Here is a 19,935-nt window from a genome sequence, read left to right on the forward strand (position 1 = left end):
AGACCAAGACATTTGGACAATGCTATGCTTCCAACTGTGTGGCAACAGTTTCAGAAAGGCCCTTTTCTATTCTAACATGACTGTGCCTCAGAGCACAAAAGCAAGGACTATGAAGACATGGTTTGATGAGCTCGGTGTGGAGGAACCTGACCTCAACCCCATCCAGCTCCTTTGGAAGAAGCCAGGCCTTCTGGTTCAACATCAGTGCCTGACCTCAGAATGAATGGGGACAAATTCCTACAGAAATACTCCGGAATCTTTTGGAAACCCTCCCAACTCCATATTAAAGTACATGTGTTGTACTATACCAGAGCAGGCATGTATTTCAATAAGATACTTCACAGGTTGTTTGAATTGCCTTTATTAAAAGATACAGGATATGTGATCGGACACAAATATCTGGGGATGCAGATTTTGATGGTGACAAGCCGGGGTTATTATACAGACAAATGTCCCCAGCTCTCGTGTCCTTTAAAAACATCCCTGTAATCACTGTATCTGAAGTATATGGCAACCATTGACATCTGGATATTGCGTTAGTATCTTTTTTTTAATCACAATGAATTTTACAATAGTCGTAAAAAAGGAAGAGAGAATCTTGCTTAACCATGCAACACCCAACAAGCCTACATTTACAGTTAGTCTTAGATCACAACGATTTCAAATGGTTTTCAATGTTCAGTATGCTCAGCAACAATGACAATATCATATCCAAAGACTTAACACAGTAATGATATTTCTTATTTTTAAGGGTATCTCATCCATCCTCCTCTAAGACAATACTCCATGTTTCTGCTACTATCTGTCTTTAATGTTCAAAGCAGAATTATATTCACATTTGATACCAGAGAGGTTTAGAAAGGGCTTACTTTGTAAGTTTTTTACTGGGTATCAAATCCTAAAGGACGTACATGCATCTCTTTCTACACTATGCACAGTTTAGTTACAGTCGTTCATTGGTCTATGCTCAAAAAGCTCCACCAAGACTTGGGAAACAGAAATATTAAAATGTCTAAAGTTGATAAAGCACAAGCCAGAGATCTCAATGAGAGATCTTTTAAGAAAAGCTACCTCTTCTTAAAGAACCGTTTTATCTATGGGTTAAAAAGAGTGGTGGTTTCAGTGAAAACTTTCTGTAGCAGATGCAGTTGATCAAATCGATACTGCACTATTGTTTCTTCTGCAAAAAATGTGTCTGATTTGTTGGAGGCAAGAAAAATTGGCAATGGTATAATGCAAAAAAGTTAAGGTGTAAACATTTATAAAACACAATAAAAGGCACCATTAAATTAACAATGATGAACCCCTTATTCTGTTCAAGTTCAGCCAATCATTACATCAGACATGGTACAAAAAGAACATGTTTATAAAATGAGTTAAGTTAGGAGTATGAAAGGTATCATTTAAGACCTGACTAAAAAAGGGGAAATGGAAATAAAATAGCAAATATAAATCTAACTCATGTGCTTTTTATGCCTCTGTGCTGGCAATAGCCAAGGCTGAAAGCATTATGTTTTTGTGTTGTCCATCCATCCGTCAGGCGTTTCTATTGAACACAATATCTAAAGAACACTTCGAGCGGTTTTATCAAGACTTTTCACGAGTGTCCACTCTGACTGAAGGTGGGTTGGATTCGATTTGAGAGCTCACAGGTCGAACGTCAAAGTCCTCACGCCTTATCTTCATCCCTTGCTTGCAATCTTCACCTTTAAAGGGATTCTCCTCAGACTTTGCAGAACTGTCCACTCAGACTCAAGGATAAAAGAGGTCAAGGTCACTGGGCCTGTTGTTTAATACTTGCTGTGAATGAGCTATCTAGAGAGCTTTTGGAGGGACTTTCTTTAAACCTTGCATAAATGACCACTCTGACTCAAGTGGACTAATTAGGTATGGATTTCAAAGGCCAAGACCATTAGAGCTTGTGTTCATGCTTTGCTTTAGATGCAATATGTTAAGAACCCTTGAAAGAACTTTCTTTAGAGTTTACATAAACATCCACTCTGACTCTAGAAGGAGCTGTTCAAATTATGGGGGTCGTACATCTACATCAGGGGTGTCCAAACCTTTTCCACAGAGGGCCAAATGCAGAAAAAATTTAAGAATGGTGGGGCCACTTTCTTATATTTTACCTAGTTAGTAAAACTAATGTTGTAGGTTAAGATATGCTTAGTGATTGGGTATGCTTAAATGACTTGTTAATGGCTTACAAAGCAACAGTCAATCATTAAAGAGGATTTGGGGGAGGCCTATCAGACTGCAGGGTGCTGAGTCAGCCCTGGCTCTGTCCCTGGAATGCCATTGGTACTACTATTTGCTGCTGTAAGCCATTAGGGCGTTGAGTCAAGCTACAGTTGTTATTTTGGTTGCCATTCTGCCTACCATTTACAGTGTCATCTCAATTTTGTTATAATTCTACTTGTCAAAATGTTTGTTTACCAAGTTAACAATGAAACCAAGAAGTACTATACAAAAAGCACAAACTTTATATTGTAATGTGGACTATATTTACCTTTACTTTTAGAATTTGCTATGGGACAAAACATCAAAAATGGCCCACGTGACCATAGTTTGGACACCCCTGGTCTAAGTTATAAGCCATCATGTTTAATCCTTGTTGCACACAATATCTCAAGATGCTTTTAGAGATACTAATCAGACTCAGCTCAAATGTCCACTATGACTCAAGGAGTTTCAAGGTCACATGTTAAAGGTCAAGGTCATTAGGCCTCATTGCTGTGGATGCAATACCTAGTGAACCCATTGATGGGTTTTCTTTAAAATTCCCACTGATGCCCGCTCTAACTCAAAGATGAAGTGTTCAGATTTCCAGGGTCACAGGTCAAGGTCATTGGGCCTCATGTTTAACCATTTCTTGTGATTGTAATATCTCAAGAACCGTGAAGGATTTTCTTTAAACTTTGCACTAGCATCCACTCTGATTTAAGGATGAACTGATTGGATCTTGGGAGGTCAAAGGTCACTGGGCCTGGTGTTCATCCCATACATGTTATACTTTGACAGAAACACCCACAGCTTCCATCTTTTGTCATCACTGCACTTTCACTTTCTGGTAAACTGTAGACGTCTCGGAGGCCTATAATCGCTGGGAGGTCTTACCAGGTCTACTTTGGAACTCAGTTTCCCATGGTGCCTTAGGAGATTTAATCAGAAAGGTTAAGTTCGTCGATGGCCTGCAACTGAAACTCAGCTTTTGTGTTTATTTTGGCTGTAAGAACCTACCAGATTTATCTCTAGCATTTAAAGCTTGCCATTTGCTCAGCTATATTCAGACACTTGCTTCTAGAATATTATAACACTGTAGAAGTCATAAAGCTTAATGATGCTCAGGTCTGTTTTACAGCTACAAGAGGCCTCTAGGCCAATAATTTCTGCTCAACTTAAACTCCAACTAAGCATTCTTATAGGCTCATTTTGCACATAATTCATGGCTTCTCTCTTGAAATCTCATTTGGATTTTGTAATAATCTATCGTATATTCCTATGTGCCTCAAGCTGGGGTCCTTTAAAGACCTGCTTCTCCAGGTTATGAAGCTTAAAAACATGACAGAGGTAAGAAACGATGAGTAAAAGAAAATGAAAGTAAAAAGATAAGGGCGTCTCCAAAAAGCCACAATTTGTGTTATGATATAGAAAACAGAAGGCAGAGAGAAGGGGACTGCTTTCTCTCAAGTCCTCATTAGGTTTCAGGAGACATGGCGTCAACAGACTGGGGAGAAAATGGAGGAGGAGTTAGGAGAGAAGAAGAGAAGGGAAACAGGGAGGTAAAGAAGAAAAGTAGATCATAGCAAAGGCAGCATCATCATCTCTCTGCCTTCATTAATCCCAGTCCTTCTTGATGTCTAAGTTCCAATCCCACGCCAAGTAGACAATCTTGTCGTCATCGATGAAGCGGGACTTGATCTGGTAGTGGCCTCGGGAAATCATGCCTATAGGGGCCTCATCCAGCGGGCTCACGTACTCGTGCTCCTTCTCTTTCGGGCCGTAACTTCCCACCATGTGGGACACCTTTTCCACTGAAGGAAGAAAGAAAATAAACACATTTTTCTGTTAGAAAGTTCAATTACAAGCTACACAGATATTATTTACATCTACAAAGTCTTGAAGAGAGCTTGAAGTGAAAAAGCATTTTCTACTCAAAACTGTGTTTAAACAACATTTGATAGATTCTTTAATGTAAGTACTTCATTTGGTGTTGCAAGTCAAGACAGACAGGGTAAATAAATGCTATTCATTCTTGTGTGTCAGTCAAAAAAGTCCAAACCCAACCCTACATGTGGGTCAGTTAAAGGGGACATACAGTATTTGACCCTTTTAAGTTTATTTTGTTCTCAGTGGTCCCCAAAACATGCCTGTGAAGTTTGTTGCTGAAAAAACACTCTAGTATTGGATTTTTTTATGTCTAAAAACTCCCCTTTTCAGCCCTGCTCAGAACCAGCTGTTTCTGTTACTCCACCCCTCTCAGGAAATGAATGTGGCTTAATGGATGTGGCTCTCCTGATCCTCCTGTCAGCTGGCAGCTGAGAAGAAGATCCAGGAGAGGAGGGTGGAACTTTCTTCCAAACAGGGAGGGCCAACTGAACCTGGGGGCGGGGCTAACTCCCCATGTGACATCATGAGGGGAAAATCTGAGAACGGCTTGTTTCAGCACACATTTTCTGAAGGGGGGGGGGGGGGTCCTTGTAGACAGGCCAGGGCACATATTTTTGTTAGAAAAGCCTGAAAAAGTTATTATTTTTCATAATATGTCCCCTTTAAGTTAATACTATGTATACTATGAGTTTGAATTTTTAAAAATGCACTGTAAGGTTTGAAAAAGGAGTTTCATATCTTTTTGTCACATAAAGATCTGAAACACCAAAAACACTCTTATCTTATTTTAAGTCAGTTGGAGGATGAACTCACCAATTATTCCTTTTCTGCTGGTCACGTGATGGTACTTCAAACCAGAAACAATCTCTCTGTTCACCTGCAGACACACATTTTAATCTGATTAATAAACAAAATTTAACAGAATGATCCAAGTCAGATCAAGTAAAGACTAGAATAATCTAGAGGGTCTGTTACACAGATAGCATACACACCCTGAGTTGGTTGGACTTTTGTCACTGGTAATAAAAATACAAATAAATCTGAAAACATAAAAAAACTTAAATTATACACATTTTCCAGTTTAATGTAAGTATTGTTAATATGATTTGATTTACTCTAAGATAAAAGTGATCTAAAAATCTACAGGGAAGTCTTGCTGTTGGCATGCAAAAAATGTAGATTGTCTACATACACTTCATGGACAAAAGTATTCGGCCTCCTGACCATTACACTACCAGGGACTGTTATGACATAATATTTAAATACATATAATTTAATATGGAATTGCAGCTATAATATTCTCCACTCTTCTTGGAAGGCTTTCCACAAGATTTATTTTTCTTAAGGAGTTTGCGCCCATCATTCTGTAGAGCAGTGTTACTCAACCCTGCTCAACCAAAGAGCCAAATTGTTGAAAAATACCTTTGCAAGGGCCACAATCTAAGCAGTGAAGCAAAAACAGCTTGAATTACAACAACAATAAGTTAAAGGTGGCAAAAATGGTCAAAAAGAAACAAAAAGAGGTGAAATAGGGAGAAAAAGTGGAAAAGGGGTCAGAAAATAGAAAAGATGGGTGAGAAGTGACAAAAAAAATTGTTACAGGTGACATAAAATGGTCCAAATGTGGCAAAAAAAAAAAAAAAAAAAAAAAGTTAAAAGTGACTAAAATGGGCAAAAAGCAGCCAAGAGTGGCAAAAATGGAAAAAAAAAAACAGGAAACAAGTGGTATTTAGTAGCAAAGGGTAGCTGAAATGGTTGAAAAGTGGTGAAAAAAGGGCAAAAATGGGATATAATGGCAAAAAGAAGTGATAAAAACGGGCAAAAAAAGAGAAAGCAAGTGGTATTTAATGGCAACAGGTAGCATAAATGGGTGAAAATTGGGAGAAAAAATGGTGAAAAGGGGCAAAAATGGGATAAAAGTGGCAAAAAATGGGTTAAAAATAGTCAAAAAATGTCAAAATGGGTAAAAAAAAAAGCAGGAAAAAGGTGGTATGTAATTGCAAAAGGTAGCTTAAATGGGTGAAAAGTGGTAAAAATGGTGGGAAAAAAAGCTTCCCTTTTATAAGGTTTTCTGAGGGAATGATATTCAAAATTAAGACATAAAGGAGCCACAAATAATCATAAAACTGCCACACGTGGCTCAAGAGCCACATGTTGAGTTTCACTGCTGTAGAGAGTTTATGAGGTCAGGCACTGATGTGGTGCGAGAAGGCGTGGCTCGCAATTTCCATTCCAGTTCATCCCAAAGATTTTAAATAAGGGTTGAGGTCTGGGCTCTGTGCGGGCCAGTCACACACCAAACTCATTAACCCATGTCTTTATAGTCCTTGTTTTGTGCTCTGGGGAACAGTGGCATCCATCACAGTCCACCTGTGGCAACAGGTCTGACTGAAACATCTCAATTTGATAATTAACAGGTGTGGCCAAATACTTTTGTCCATGTAGTGTAGTTGAACTAACAATAGTTAGAACAATAGCTGCATGTTAGTTAATTCAAAGCAAGAGGGTTCCAATCCCCTTCAAACAGGGTCTTTCTGTGTGGTTTGCTTTTGTATGCAGTGATGCTGGTTGTCCACAAGGTGTCCTCATAGCTGAGTATGAATTTGATCTCCAAGCCTGTCACTCCCAACATATCCCCTAACATCCACATTTCTATGCATGCCAAATCTTATTCTCACGATATATCAGCAAGACAGACACAGATCCAAGGGTCTCGATTAGTATGACATTTACCAAAACTCAGAACAGCTTAACTGGAGGAAACAGTGGATCTGTTTTCAAACAGTCCCTGAGTCCTGATCTGATTAACAAGATTTATCACTAAATAGCCACAAATGGTCAGCTCATCTATTAAAAAAAAAACATATTCATCACAAAACATCCAGTGGTTGTGTCTTTGCATTTGTGGTTTGATTTGTTTGTTTGTCGGTGCATTTTATCTCATTGTTCAATACGCATCCGTCCTAGCCTCTGGGTGAACTCTGTCTCTCTGGGTATCTGCTCTGCATTCATGTCAGAAATATTGAATCGTCCTCAGTCCGTATTTATTTTCAGTGGGCACACAGCTTGGGAAATTGCTTCTGTATGTTTACAGGAGTCATGAGTAATGGCGGAGGCAGGAAAGAGCTTGGAGGAAGAGAAAACGCTCAGAAACGGATGGAGAGAGAGATGACAGAGAGGCCGAGTGGAGAGGCTTGAAAGGGAGCAATTAATGGACAATTTGAGATTGATTCTTCTTGTTATTGTCACACTGGAAAAAATGCTCCTATCTGCAACAATGAAGCAGTAAGGGCAGTAAATAAAGTGTGTGCTGTTTTTTTTTCTTAAACTTAATCTTACACTAATTATATAATAAGTAAAGCAGTTACTTTTGTTGCTATAGCTATAAATGCATCAAAAAGGACAATTTAAGCCCCAGAAGTCCACTTGTGGAAACGTCTATCAGTGGTTCTTTTAAGTACAACATTAACATGCAGTATTTATTTAACTGTGATCCATGCACGTCGTTGTCATTTCACTAAAACAAGTTTGACTCCAATAGAGGATACCACAAAATAAATACCAATGTCAGGTATAATTAGAATGAGTGCTTTGGGGCTAATGGTGTTCATGCTAAAGAGTGCACCAATCCATGTAAAAGATTATGAGATGTTTTAAAAGGTGAGTGACAACAGGAAGTTGACAAAAGATACATGAAACAACACAATACAATAGAATTAGATATGCTGATTATGTATGTCACAATGCCATGCAATACCACATCATATTATTAGATACAGTCTCAAATGAAATGATACTATCCAAAAAAATAAAATATGATATGATACAATACCAAACAGTTGGATACCACATCCTAACATTACAAACTAAACCATACCATGCAGTATGATACAGAATGATTGGATGTTATGTGTTACAATATGAATCAATGAAATATTATTTGTTACATTACATTACGTTATGCTACGTGATGTTATGTTATGTTACATTACATTATGTTATGCTACGCTAGGTTAGGTTACATTATGTTACGTTTAGTTTCACTTTTTATCTTCCCTAATGGCACGGGCATATTCCAAGATGACAATGCCAGGATTCATCGGGCTTAAATTGTAAAAGAGTGGTTCAGGGAGCATGAGACATCATTTTCACGCATGGAATTGGCCACCACAGAGTCCAGACCTTAACCCCATTGAGAATCTTTGGGATGTGCTGGAGTAGGCTTTGCGCAGTGGTCAGAAAACTATTCATTACCATAGCATAGCCTACTGTATGATACAATATAAGATACAATGTTATCAGACATAATACAGTACAATCTATAATGTAATGTTACTTTACATTGTTGTGTTTCTTTACATTATGATGCATAATGTTATGTTGCATTGCGTTTCATTACATTACCCTCCATTATGCTAAGCCATGGGTCATCAACTACATTTGTACAAGGGCTAGTTTTTACTGAAAAGACACTGAAGAGACCGGACTTCCCAAAAACTAAATGTAACAAAATATTTTGGCCTTACTAACATATAATTGTTTGGTTATTTTTTTTCCTTTCATAAATGTAAATAATTATTTTTTGGCCTTTGGTAGTGAGATCAATCAATAGTTTGATTAATAGCGGCTCATAAGTTTGCCTTATCACACCATTTGAGAACCACTGCCATACAGTGTAACACAATACAATAAGGTACAATGTGATATGATATGTGTGATTTAACGGGGTATAATACAATATTATACCATACAGTATGATGTAATACAATCAATACAGTATGCTGCATTGAGATATAATGTCTTCGTGGCTTTATGTAAAACTCTTTACAGGATTATTAATGAACTGAGCCATTGTGGCATTTCTGAATATTTGAACAATAAAAATTATGGTGAAGGTCTAATTCAGATGGTTTAAAATAGTTATTTGTCAGACTTGGGAACAAACTTAGGCTTTCAAAGACAAGTTGTTTCTCCAGCATTTATCCTTACTGGCACTATAACAGAACAGCCCTGAAACACCTCATTAAATATGATAATGGCCTTGTTTGATATTGTGGTTTGATTGTACAGCACATGTTGGCTTACTCAGCACAGCCGCTCTCTCTCTCACTCAGTCTCTTTAATAGTTAATGTGAATACTTTATCATCTGCTTGTTCATTCTATCCATCCTTGTTGTAATGTACTGTAAATCTCTCCATCAGTAATCCTCCCCTGGGACTCCCTCCATCCGTCTTACCTTGAAGTCTATCTTTAGTCTGTATGTTGCTCCTTCCTTTAAGATAAAGGTCTTCTCCCTCAGAGCTTTCAGGTCTCCTGCACAAATGAAAAACAGTCCATATCAGTCACTGTCAACATGAGACATATGTTGACATCATCTGCTGCAAAATGACTCACTCTATGACCACACTGCTGTTTTTAACACATGAATCAAATCACGCTCAGAGAGCCTGAGGTTATCAGCAGCACACATAAGATTTACCATAATATTAAAAATATTACAAAAATAGACAAATCAGAACAATTTAAGCGTGTACATTCTGGAAAGATACTTGTTTTCTAAATGCCACACCCACTGAAAAAACTCCCTGAAAATTCTCATTTCTCCACTGGGCTCTTGTCTGCCAACATGAACCCTAGATATACCCCTGGAAATGGTTATTTTGAACAATTTCTTTTAACTAAATTGCTAAATAGCAGATTTCCTTTCGTGTTTACAGTATGGATCTTAGCATGACAGATATCCCTGATAGTTTTCCTCTGTCATTTATGCTAAAGGGGCTGGATTTTTAATTTTAATGGCTCACCACTGAGTCAATTAGCCACACCCACTGATCCATAACCACCATCTAACTTTTCCATTATACAATTATTCATATCAGCATAAGTCTTTAAGGCCTTTTGAAGAACTACTTCCTGTTTCATGGCAAATAATGGGTCACCATGGCCAATGACACTGATACCAGAGCTGCAGAAAGTATTAGCCACTGCTTCTTAGTATGGCAAATTTCCCTTTCAGTTTTCATAAACATCTGTTAAATGTGCAACAGGGGCGGCTAAAATTAAGCTACACCCACTGACAAAACCCATATCAAACTTCTAAATTTTCCATTGGGCTCATGTCTACCAATATTCATGTCAGGACATGTTTTTTTATGCCCTTTATAAAACTACTTTCTGTTTCATGGCAAATTATGGGTCACCATGGCCAATGACAGAGATACCAGAGCAGCAGATATGCATGACATATAGCCCTTCCAATTTTCATAAACATATGTCATATGTGCTGAAGGGGCTGAATTTTTTAAATACTGTAGGGGGCACCACTGAGCCATTTAGCCGCACCCACTGACAAAACCCATACTAAACTTCCTAGTTTTCCACTGGGCTTATTTCCACTAATTTCTAAGTCGGGACATGTGTTTTATGCCCTTTGAAAAAACTACTTCCTGTTTCATGGCAAATAATTGGTCACCACTGAAACCAGAGCTGCAGAAAGTATAGCCACTGCTTCTTAGCAAGACATAACCCTGGTAATCCTCATAAACATCTGTCATATGTGCCACAGGGGCTGATTTTTTTCAATACTGTAGGGGGGCACCACTGAGCCATTTAACCACACCCACTGACAAAACCCATACTAAACTTCCTAGTTTTCCTTTTGGCTGATGTCCACCAATATTCATTTCAGGACATGTGTTTTATGCATCTGAAAATTAACTTTCTGTTTCATGGAAAATAATGAGTCATGATGGCCAATGACACAGATACCAGAAAGTATAGCCGCTGCTTATTAACATAACATATACCCCTTCAAATTTCAACCTCTGTCAAATGTGCTTCATGGTGGAATTTAAAAAATATTGTAGGGAACCCCACTGGGGCATTTAGAGACACCTGCTAACAAAACTTATCACTCTTTCAAGTTTTTTTCACTGGGCTCATTTTCACCAATTCTAAGGGGGGACAAGTATTTTATGCCCTTTGAAAAACTACTTCTTGTTTCATATCAAATAATGGGTCACCACGGCCAATGACACTGAAACCAGAGCTGCAGATGGCCATTGCTTCTTCGCATGACATACTAGTATATCCCTTCCAGTTTTCATAAACCTCTGTCCCATGTGCTACAGGGGCTACATTTTTCAAAATATGGCACAATTGAGCCATTTAGCCACATCTACACACAAAACCCACAGTAAACGTCTACATTTTCCATTGGTCTCATGTCTATCTAAAAAGGAGAAGTCAGTGTAAAACTAGCACTGTAATTCCTTTAGACTAAATAAGAGTGGTCTCAATGGAGAGCCTTGTGGAATGCCAGATGAACAACTCCTAAATGAAGCACTATTGAAGATCATTAAAGTTTGGGGATTTAAAACATTCTCCATTTTTGTTTATTCTAAGAAAGAGGAGTCAGTCAAACTTACAATGTGGTTCCTTGAGCAGTGAGACTTTTGGACAACCCCGGCTTGATGATTATTTATTGTTTCTGGTTTTTCTACCACATAATTGTCTTTGTCATATAGTGAAGTTGAACGGGTTCATACTGAAGGAGGGGAAAAAGCATCCTGAGCTGTTGTAACAGCACAACACAATCAGAAATGTATCCACCGCTTAATCAGCTTATATCTCAATTTTAACTCGAGAGTTGGTCCTGAGTGCTTCCTAATGGACGAAGAGGAGGAAAGAGGCGAGGAGATGAAGGAGATATGGTGGAGGAGGAGGAATGAAAACAGACAGTAGGAAAAAAGAAGGCAGGCGAATAAGGAAAGGATGCGACCTACAAATAGAGCAGAAACAGCTGTGTATCACTACCTTAAAGACGCGCTGTCTAAGGTTACAGATTTGATCCCACTGGTGTCACATGTGTTAAATATAAATGCATTTATATAAGAGGAAGCAGGAACTGCATGCTGCTCTTGCCAGTAAAAAAATCTCTGCTTTTGATGACTGCCAGTAGTGTGGGAGTATTAAACCGCGACATAAAACACTTTAAACTTCCATTACATAAAATCAAACATTTCAGTCCTTCAGCTAATAAAACACTTCCTCCAAGACCAAGAAGATTTTTTTTTTAGTCTCATTTCATTGAGCCGGTCTCTCCAAGAACTAGTCTATCCTCTCCCTTCTCTCCTTTATATTCTTCTCCTCCTCTCTCTCTTGTCTCAGGAGACGAAGAGGAACGAGAAAAAAGGAGAGATGCCGGCCTCCCTCGGGAGCGTCTGACTGAGAAAATAGGTCAATGTGGAGTGCTGTCTACCTGATCCCTTCACACTTACACGCATACAAGCACACAGTTTATTCTCATGCAAGTGTGCATGCTAGGATGCACAATCCATCCACAGAAAACACAACTGAAGCTCACGCAAGCCACGACATACTGATGCTGGAAAAGCCAATATCATAATAAGAATAATAATAATAATGTTGTACCATAACTTCATCAACTACAAGGAAATGATCCCTTTTCCTCACCTTCGTCCTCTCATGCTAAGGTGAGCATCCAGTTCTTTAAACAGATTCCTTTCATTACTGCATCAATTTCATGCCCAATTTACCCCAAAATGATCATATATTTATGACATAATAAATGTAATAAAATTGTGGGGTAAAGAGAGGTAGCTGACTTGAATAAAAATGTGTATGTATGACTGTAAATGTGTAGCAGCATGTGTGCTCAGCTATAGTAACACTGAACCCTGGGAACATGAAAGTTTAACAAAGCCTGAGCATACATGTAGGGCAGCAGCGCGCTGGAATGTCACACTAAAGGATATGACTGTGTGCAGAAGGGTCTGGCAGTAGGCCGCAGAGAATGTGACAAACCATTTATCACAGAACAGAAGGCTGGGCTAAAGCCATAGTAGCTGTTATGTTAAAATGAAAAGAAAGCACAATTAGCTTGAGAATGAAATAAAATTTTGATATTGTTTATAATTCTCATGTTAAAGGGTCTGTTTTTACAGTTGATATTAACACTCTTATTGTCTGGTGCAATCAAGAGTTTAGCCTGAACAGGGTATATCATTTCGTATCACATTGTATTGTTTCATTTCATATCCTATCGTATTGTATTGTATCATATTGATTAACATTGTATCGCATCGATAGTATTGTTTTGTTTTGTATTGCATCAATCGTATCGTATGGTATCGTTTCATTTTTTATCGTATTCCATCGTATTGTTTTGTATCATATTGTATCATTTTGTTTCGTATTGTATCACATCATATTTTATCATATTGTATCTTATCACATCACATCATTTTGTTTTGTATCATATCACATTGTATCATTTCATTTCGCATTGTCGTATTGGATCACATCATATCGTATATTATTCAACTGTATCATATTGTACCGTATTGAATGGTGACATAACAAAATGCAACGCAACGTATTGTATCACATCATAACGTATCACATTGTATTGAATTTGATTGTTTTGCTTTGGTATCGTATTGTATCATATCGTGTCATATTTTATCTCATTGTATTGTTTTGTTTCTTATCGCATTGTATCGTTTTGTATCATATCCCATTGTATCATTTGAATCATTTTTATCGTATTGTATCATATGGCATCATATTTTATGTATTGCATTGTATCTTATCATTTTGTATTCATGATGCATCACATCATATTGTATATCATCGAATCACATCATTTTTATCATATTGCATCGTAATAAAACGAAATACAACGTATTGTATCATATTGTATCCTACTGTATTATATTTTTTTGTTTTGTCTCATGTTGTTTCGTATTGTGTTGTATCGTATCCTATCATAACATGATAAAAATATGTGAAGAATTAGCATGCTCCATAGAAGATTAAACATTTTAAATTGGCATTAGCAACTAAAATGATAACATTCAAGGTTTTTTGCTCTTTTGGTTTAACAAAACTGTGCGACATTTATTCAAGTTCCTGACTGGTGATTTTTACCTTATAAAAACAAGACTAGGTTAAAACCTCATATCAGGGATGTCTGTTGAAATGCCCGACTGAACTGTGTGTTTTGGCAGAATGATAAGTTTTGTAAGTTTTGTGTAATGATAAGTATTGTACGTTCATAAAAAGAAAGCATACTAAATATTGATTTTGGGCTTTTATTTTTGTGCATTCTGGTGGTTTTTGGACAAGTTTTGGGCTGGAAACTATCAGCTGTATCTGGCAACACTGTTCACACCATGAAAAGCTTTCAGTGTTGTTTTTTATCTTTATTTCATGCAGAAATTTGGTCCTGTCCTGGCAAAAAGGATGCTATGCTAAAGCTACATCCAAGGTAATCACTGCACAAGAGGCAGCCATTACACACAGTTAATTCCCGCCCATAGTGCAACTCTGTATGTATGACTCTGAAAGTAGAGTCACTCGCTCAGTCAGTCAGGCAGGCAGCCACATATAGAACCATGTGCAGGGTTGACCCTGGTGGTCAGTCAGAAAGCTAAATGCTTCATGCTTAGCACATCCTGTCCAATTGTTACCTGTGTTGACAGACGTTTGCTGAAGAGTCACACCTCCTGAAGGCACAAGGGAGTAGTTATGAAGTGAGAAGTTAAGGCTGAGACATCCAGCCTCAGACAAGTTAAAGGTCTCTGACAGAACAAGTATAGCAAGTGTACTACTACTGTGCAGTGTGTCTGACCCTGTTTCTTCACCCTTGCTTCTCTCTCTAACAGACACACGCAGGACAGCAAATGCCCATTATCACTGAGCTCCTACTGCAATGGTAACAGTGTGGAGTGTATAATGAGCTCTCTAATGCATTCAGCCCTGGATGGAAAGTCCATTTCACGTCCAGCCTGGTGCCGGCTTGGCTATCGGACTGCAACCTGATACACCGGCACAACAGATTACTATGCTGCTGCTCTATAGATTGAGGATTAATGGTAATTTTTCTCACTCAGCATTAATAAAATTCTCTTTTCTCTTTAGTACTGTAACATGGAAGTACAGATTCATTCACATTGAACAGAATCTACATTTTTACATCCAATCATCAAGGGAAAATATGAGGAAGCCTATTTTTCTCTTTGATCTGCATTGCTTGTGCATGAGACATAGCAGACTTGGCTGAACCCCTCTGCAGCCACCTAAAAAAAACTGCTGCTAAGCCTTCATGGTGATGCCAAGTAAACTGGACTTCATGTGTATAATCAGTGGATTGCCCCTTTACTCCATATCTTAGTCTTTCTGCCAGAAATTTGTAGCTCTCCAGTCTAACCAGAGATTACTCAATTGATTTTCCATCCACCTCTTCCCTCCTTCATCATCTACAACTCAGACCAGATCTGAAGGCTTTAGATTTGTCTGCAGTGGAAGAAGAGGAGGCTTTTTCCATTTTGTAGATTCAGCAGATCATCCATTACACACTCACGCACTTCCTAGCTCTGTGAGTTTGAATCAGAGTGAAAGTTAGTATCTCCTACAAACCACATGACCTTTGCTTTCAGCAGTCTGGGATTCAGTCTTGTGTTTTGTAAATGTGTGTGCACAGTAGGCAGAGCAATCATCAGACAAGAAATCAGACCAAAAAAAAAAAAACCCAGACAGAGAAAAATCAAAGAAAAATCAGTTGTTTTTCGTGTGGGAAGCACTGACACACATATACTCTCCAACAATACTTAGTGGGGACTAATAAGGAACACTGACCGAGTGGGGACCTCTGGTTTCTGATCATTTTGAAAACTCAAAAATGAAAATGACTTCTTGTTTGGGTCATTACTGTACTGCAGATTTGTTTTAAGATTATTTTAAAAGGGACTTTCAAGAAAAGACTCACATCAATATCTGTCTAGCTATCAAAACAAGGTCCTTCATATACTGCTGAGGCAATGAAATTGGTACTCCATCCTTGAAGGGATATTTTGATATTTTTGAAGTTGGGTAGTATAAGGTACTTGGCAATAGTAGTGGCATTCGCCTGCAGAAATTTCAGTCAGCACTGCCCCTATAGGCATAACATGCTTGGGGAAGCTATGCTGCACAGTGCTACAGACAGACACAGTTTCTGTGTGTGATTTAGCTAATTGGCTCAATTGTAGTTTATATTACACTAACAGCCATATAGGTCATGCCTGCCAAGTGCAGGCTACGATACAATGCATACATTTAAACCAGTGACAGTATTGAGACCAGTTTATTTGCCACCACTAGTTCTTTACTGAATATGGGTTCTCTTGTATCTTTGAAACTGGTTATTTTGACTGAACAAACAAACCAACAAAGCACACTCTCATACAGACACCCATGGCACAGTCCCACCAACTGTTAAAGCCATTTATCAAACCACGCCCTGACACCCAAGTCAAGTCAATGAAAGGTGAAGGTGAACAACTTACACAAATTGATTATATCCTCAACTTTGTCCTCTGAAGCGAGTGACATAATCTCCTTGTATCCACCTGATTACCATGCACAGCACACATGCACACACAAACACCTATAAAACCCACAGCCACCTCACTCCCCTGCATGTCGCCTTGCTTCATCCCAGGGGGAGAGGTCAATACTGCCCACTAAGCAAACATTTAGCTGCCTCTTCTCTGCATGGACACACCCACTGCAGTCTTTCTTCACATTAAATACAGCACGGTGCCTTTCTCCAGGGACCAGCTGTGATTTTATGGAGCCATTTTAAAAGCAGGGATATGCAAACACCAAATCCAGTCCACAACAGTAATATTAAAGTGAATGCAGAGGTTAGGTACCTGTCAGGTCCATGGTGACTGGTCCAGGAGCTGAGTCACACAGTAGAGTTAGTCTGGTCACCTGGACATTAGGCACAGAGAGGTCTGCAAATAAAAGACAGTTTGATTAGTTCAAGATTCATTTATTTATTCATTCATTCATCTGCAGGGATTTCAAGGCACAGTGAGTTTTTGCAAACATTTGTTTTTCCTTGTAAAGTCATATCTGTTCTTTACTGAGTCAGTTAGGGTTTGCATAAATACTAGAAGTAGGTGGAAACAGGCATAATATGGAAAGGCACACTCCTTTCTACAGAAGGCCCGACAGCTAACAGTGTATATCGGAGAAAAACCAAGCCATGAAGTCAAAGAAACCAACAGGATTGTTGCAAGAGCATAGTGGCCTCCATAATTCTCAAACGCAAGAAGCTTGGCACAACCAGGACTCTTCAAAGAGCTGGTTGCCTTGCCACACTGAGCAATAACTCTTACTGAGCTCCAGAGATCCTGTGTGAAGATGGAACAAGTTCCAGTACAAACATCAATGCAGCCCTCCAACGATCTGGGCTTTACAGCAGAGTGGCAAGACGGAAGCCTCTCCTCAGTGCAAAACACATGAAAGCCCACTTGGAGTTAGCAAAAAGCACCATATACTGTGAGAAATAAGATTCTCTATTCTGATGAAATCAAGACTGAACGTTTTGGTCTCTGTTCTTAACATTATGTCTGGAGAAACCACTGCTCATCACCTGCCCAATCCACACAGTTAAGTATGGTGGTGGCAGCATCATGCTGTTGGGTTGTTTCTCAGCAGTACTAAGTAAAGGGTCTGAAATTTCAGGGTTTTTTTTTCGTTTTGATACATTTCCAAAATTCTGTTTTCATGTTGTCATGATGGGGTACTGAGCGTAGATCAATGAGAGAAAAAATAATTTAAACAACTATCACATTAGGCTGCAATATAACAAAACTGAAGAAGGTGAAGGGGTCTTAATAGTTTCTGAATGCACTGTACACCGGCTCAGATTTATAAAATTTTCTCGTAAATTTCAATTTACTGCAACACTTAGTCTCTAGAAGTCAATGGTGACTGTCCAGGACAATAAACTTACACACCTGTTGTAACAGGTAACGTCCCCAGCAGAGTCTGCTTGTATTTGACCAGACTCTGATCGTCTTTGTCCAGCTCCTGGATCTCCTCCAAAGACTTCTGAGCAGGGGGATTGTAGTTCAGCTTTCTCTCGTCCTCTTCATCTTCTATCGGCAAATCCTTCTTGTCAGCCATCACACCTTCAGGAGAGAAAAAGCTAAAGATTACCTTCACAGTTACAGTACGCATAAAGGCTACTCTATCAACCAGCTTTGGACGTTTTCTCTCTGGCACCCCATCATACCAGCATACTCCAGCACATCAGTATGAACATCTTTATTGAAATGAACTTTAATCTGGATTAGGGACATTGGCAATGTTGTGTTTTATATTTACTTTTTACTGTTTTTAGCTCTACTTCTTGCTGTTGCTTTTAGCTACGTTGACAAAATGTATCTATTGAGTACATCACAAAAATAAAATAATGTAGCATTTCCATATCAGTTGAATTGTTGCAACACTGATGATTTTTTTTAGCTCTAAATGTCAACCATATACGCATAACAGTGACCTTAAGATTGTGAAAATATTATCCAGTTTGCCCTTTTAAAGTTTACCTCTTCGGTAAAGATAAGCCAAAAATGAGAAAATACTTTTACACACAATGAAGCACATTTAAATGAGGAGGATTTTATTTGGATAAGCCACTGACAAATAACCTGAAACACTACCAAAAAAGGTAAAACGTTAGAAAGACGTTGAAAGCAGAAAAAATAAAAGATGATTAATTTGTAAATTAACATCTCACCAATGATGTTTCAGAGACTAGTGTATGTAACTGGACCAGCACAGACAAGATCACTTCACTGTCAGGGATAATAGGGCACATTACTCTATGTGGGGCAGCTCCAACCATCCGAGGTTTGATTTCATCTGGGATTTTGAGGAAATATTGGATTTTACAGACATTAGATTATGTGTTCTGCAAGCTAAAATCTCATTCTAGAAACTTCACCTCATCTGTATCTCCACAGAGAAAACGCATGCAGACTGGACTATTTAGAGTAAGTGGAAAATAACATGAGACAGAAAAAAGACAGCAGCAAACCACAGCAGTTTATGTCAACATTTAACCAAAGCAGCTATTATCATTTTTAAGTCTTTGAATTCTTGACTCTTTTTGGGCAAAGTGTGTTTTTTCTTTAAACCTCCTGACATCTGTTAGGTACCTTTTTTTTTTTTTTTTTTTTGCTTGGCTTTGAACCCAGCATAAGATCCAGTAATCAATGCCTTTCTGTATCTCCATTTAAGCTCTTTATTACTACATGTCATACGTTGTCTTATGTGCTGTTATGTGGCTTAGCCTCCTGTGATCGTGCACATGAGGAAATTACATTTTGGCTTTCCTACTACATAGTTACATTTTCTGCTCTTAGAATTTTTGAGATAATTGTCTGGAATTTCCATTTCCATTTACTTAATATGATTGAAATGTTGGGAGAATGTGGGATTACATTTTTTAGGAATTTTTACAGAAATTTTAGGGAATTGTTTGGACATTTTAAAGTATTTTTGGAGATGTGCTTGTATATTAGAGGAAATTTTCACTGGAAGGTATTGTGGAAATCTGCTTCGAAATTTTCATGGGAATTTTGGAATAATGGGTGTTTGAGGGAATTTGGAAATGTATAAATAATTTGTGGTAATTTGATTTGAGTTAATAGGAAGGGGACTTACTTATACATTTTACTTATACATTTTGGGAATTGGAGAATTTTTTTTTTAGGGGGGATGTGTCCTTTAATTCTTTTTTTAAGAATTGTCATGGGAACCCTGATATATGGACCATTTTAGCCCTAACCCACCTCTAACCCTAACCATAGGGAGGCTTGAAACCCTAACCCCAACCCTAGACACTTAATATCAGGAAATTTGTTTGGATGTTTTGGAGAATTGTTCCTCATTTTCAAGGAACTTAGAGGAATTTATTTGTAAATTTTTGAGAAAAAAACTTGGAAAATTTGGGGAGATTACTT

General features: G+C 38.2%; 1 protein-coding gene across 1 annotated transcript in view; it reads right to left on the minus strand.

The window, feature by feature from the left end:
- Positions 1 to 426: 426 nt before the first annotated feature.
- arhgdig (Rho GDP dissociation inhibitor (GDI) gamma) overlaps positions 427 to 19,935 on the minus strand; it is a 36,784-nt gene continuing 17,275 nt past the window's right edge. Inside the window, exons 2-6 of the mRNA XM_041816713.1 lie at positions 17,926 to 18,099; positions 16,831 to 16,914; positions 9,348 to 9,424; positions 4,924 to 4,987; positions 427 to 4,034 (exon numbers count right to left, since the gene is read on the minus strand). Of these exons, the coding sequence (XP_041672647.1) occupies positions 3,838 to 4,034; positions 4,924 to 4,987; positions 9,348 to 9,424; positions 16,831 to 16,914; positions 17,926 to 18,099 (596 nt within the window). The 3' untranslated portion in view covers positions 427 to 3,837. The remainder of the gene's footprint in view (positions 4,035 to 4,923; positions 4,988 to 9,347; positions 9,425 to 16,830; positions 16,915 to 17,925; positions 18,100 to 19,935) is intronic.

The sequence above is a fragment of the Cheilinus undulatus genome, linkage group 21 (assembly GCF_018320785.1).
Source record: "Cheilinus undulatus linkage group 21, ASM1832078v1, whole genome shotgun sequence".
In the NCBI taxonomy this organism is placed as follows: domain Eukaryota; kingdom Metazoa; phylum Chordata; class Actinopteri; order Labriformes; family Labridae; genus Cheilinus; species Cheilinus undulatus.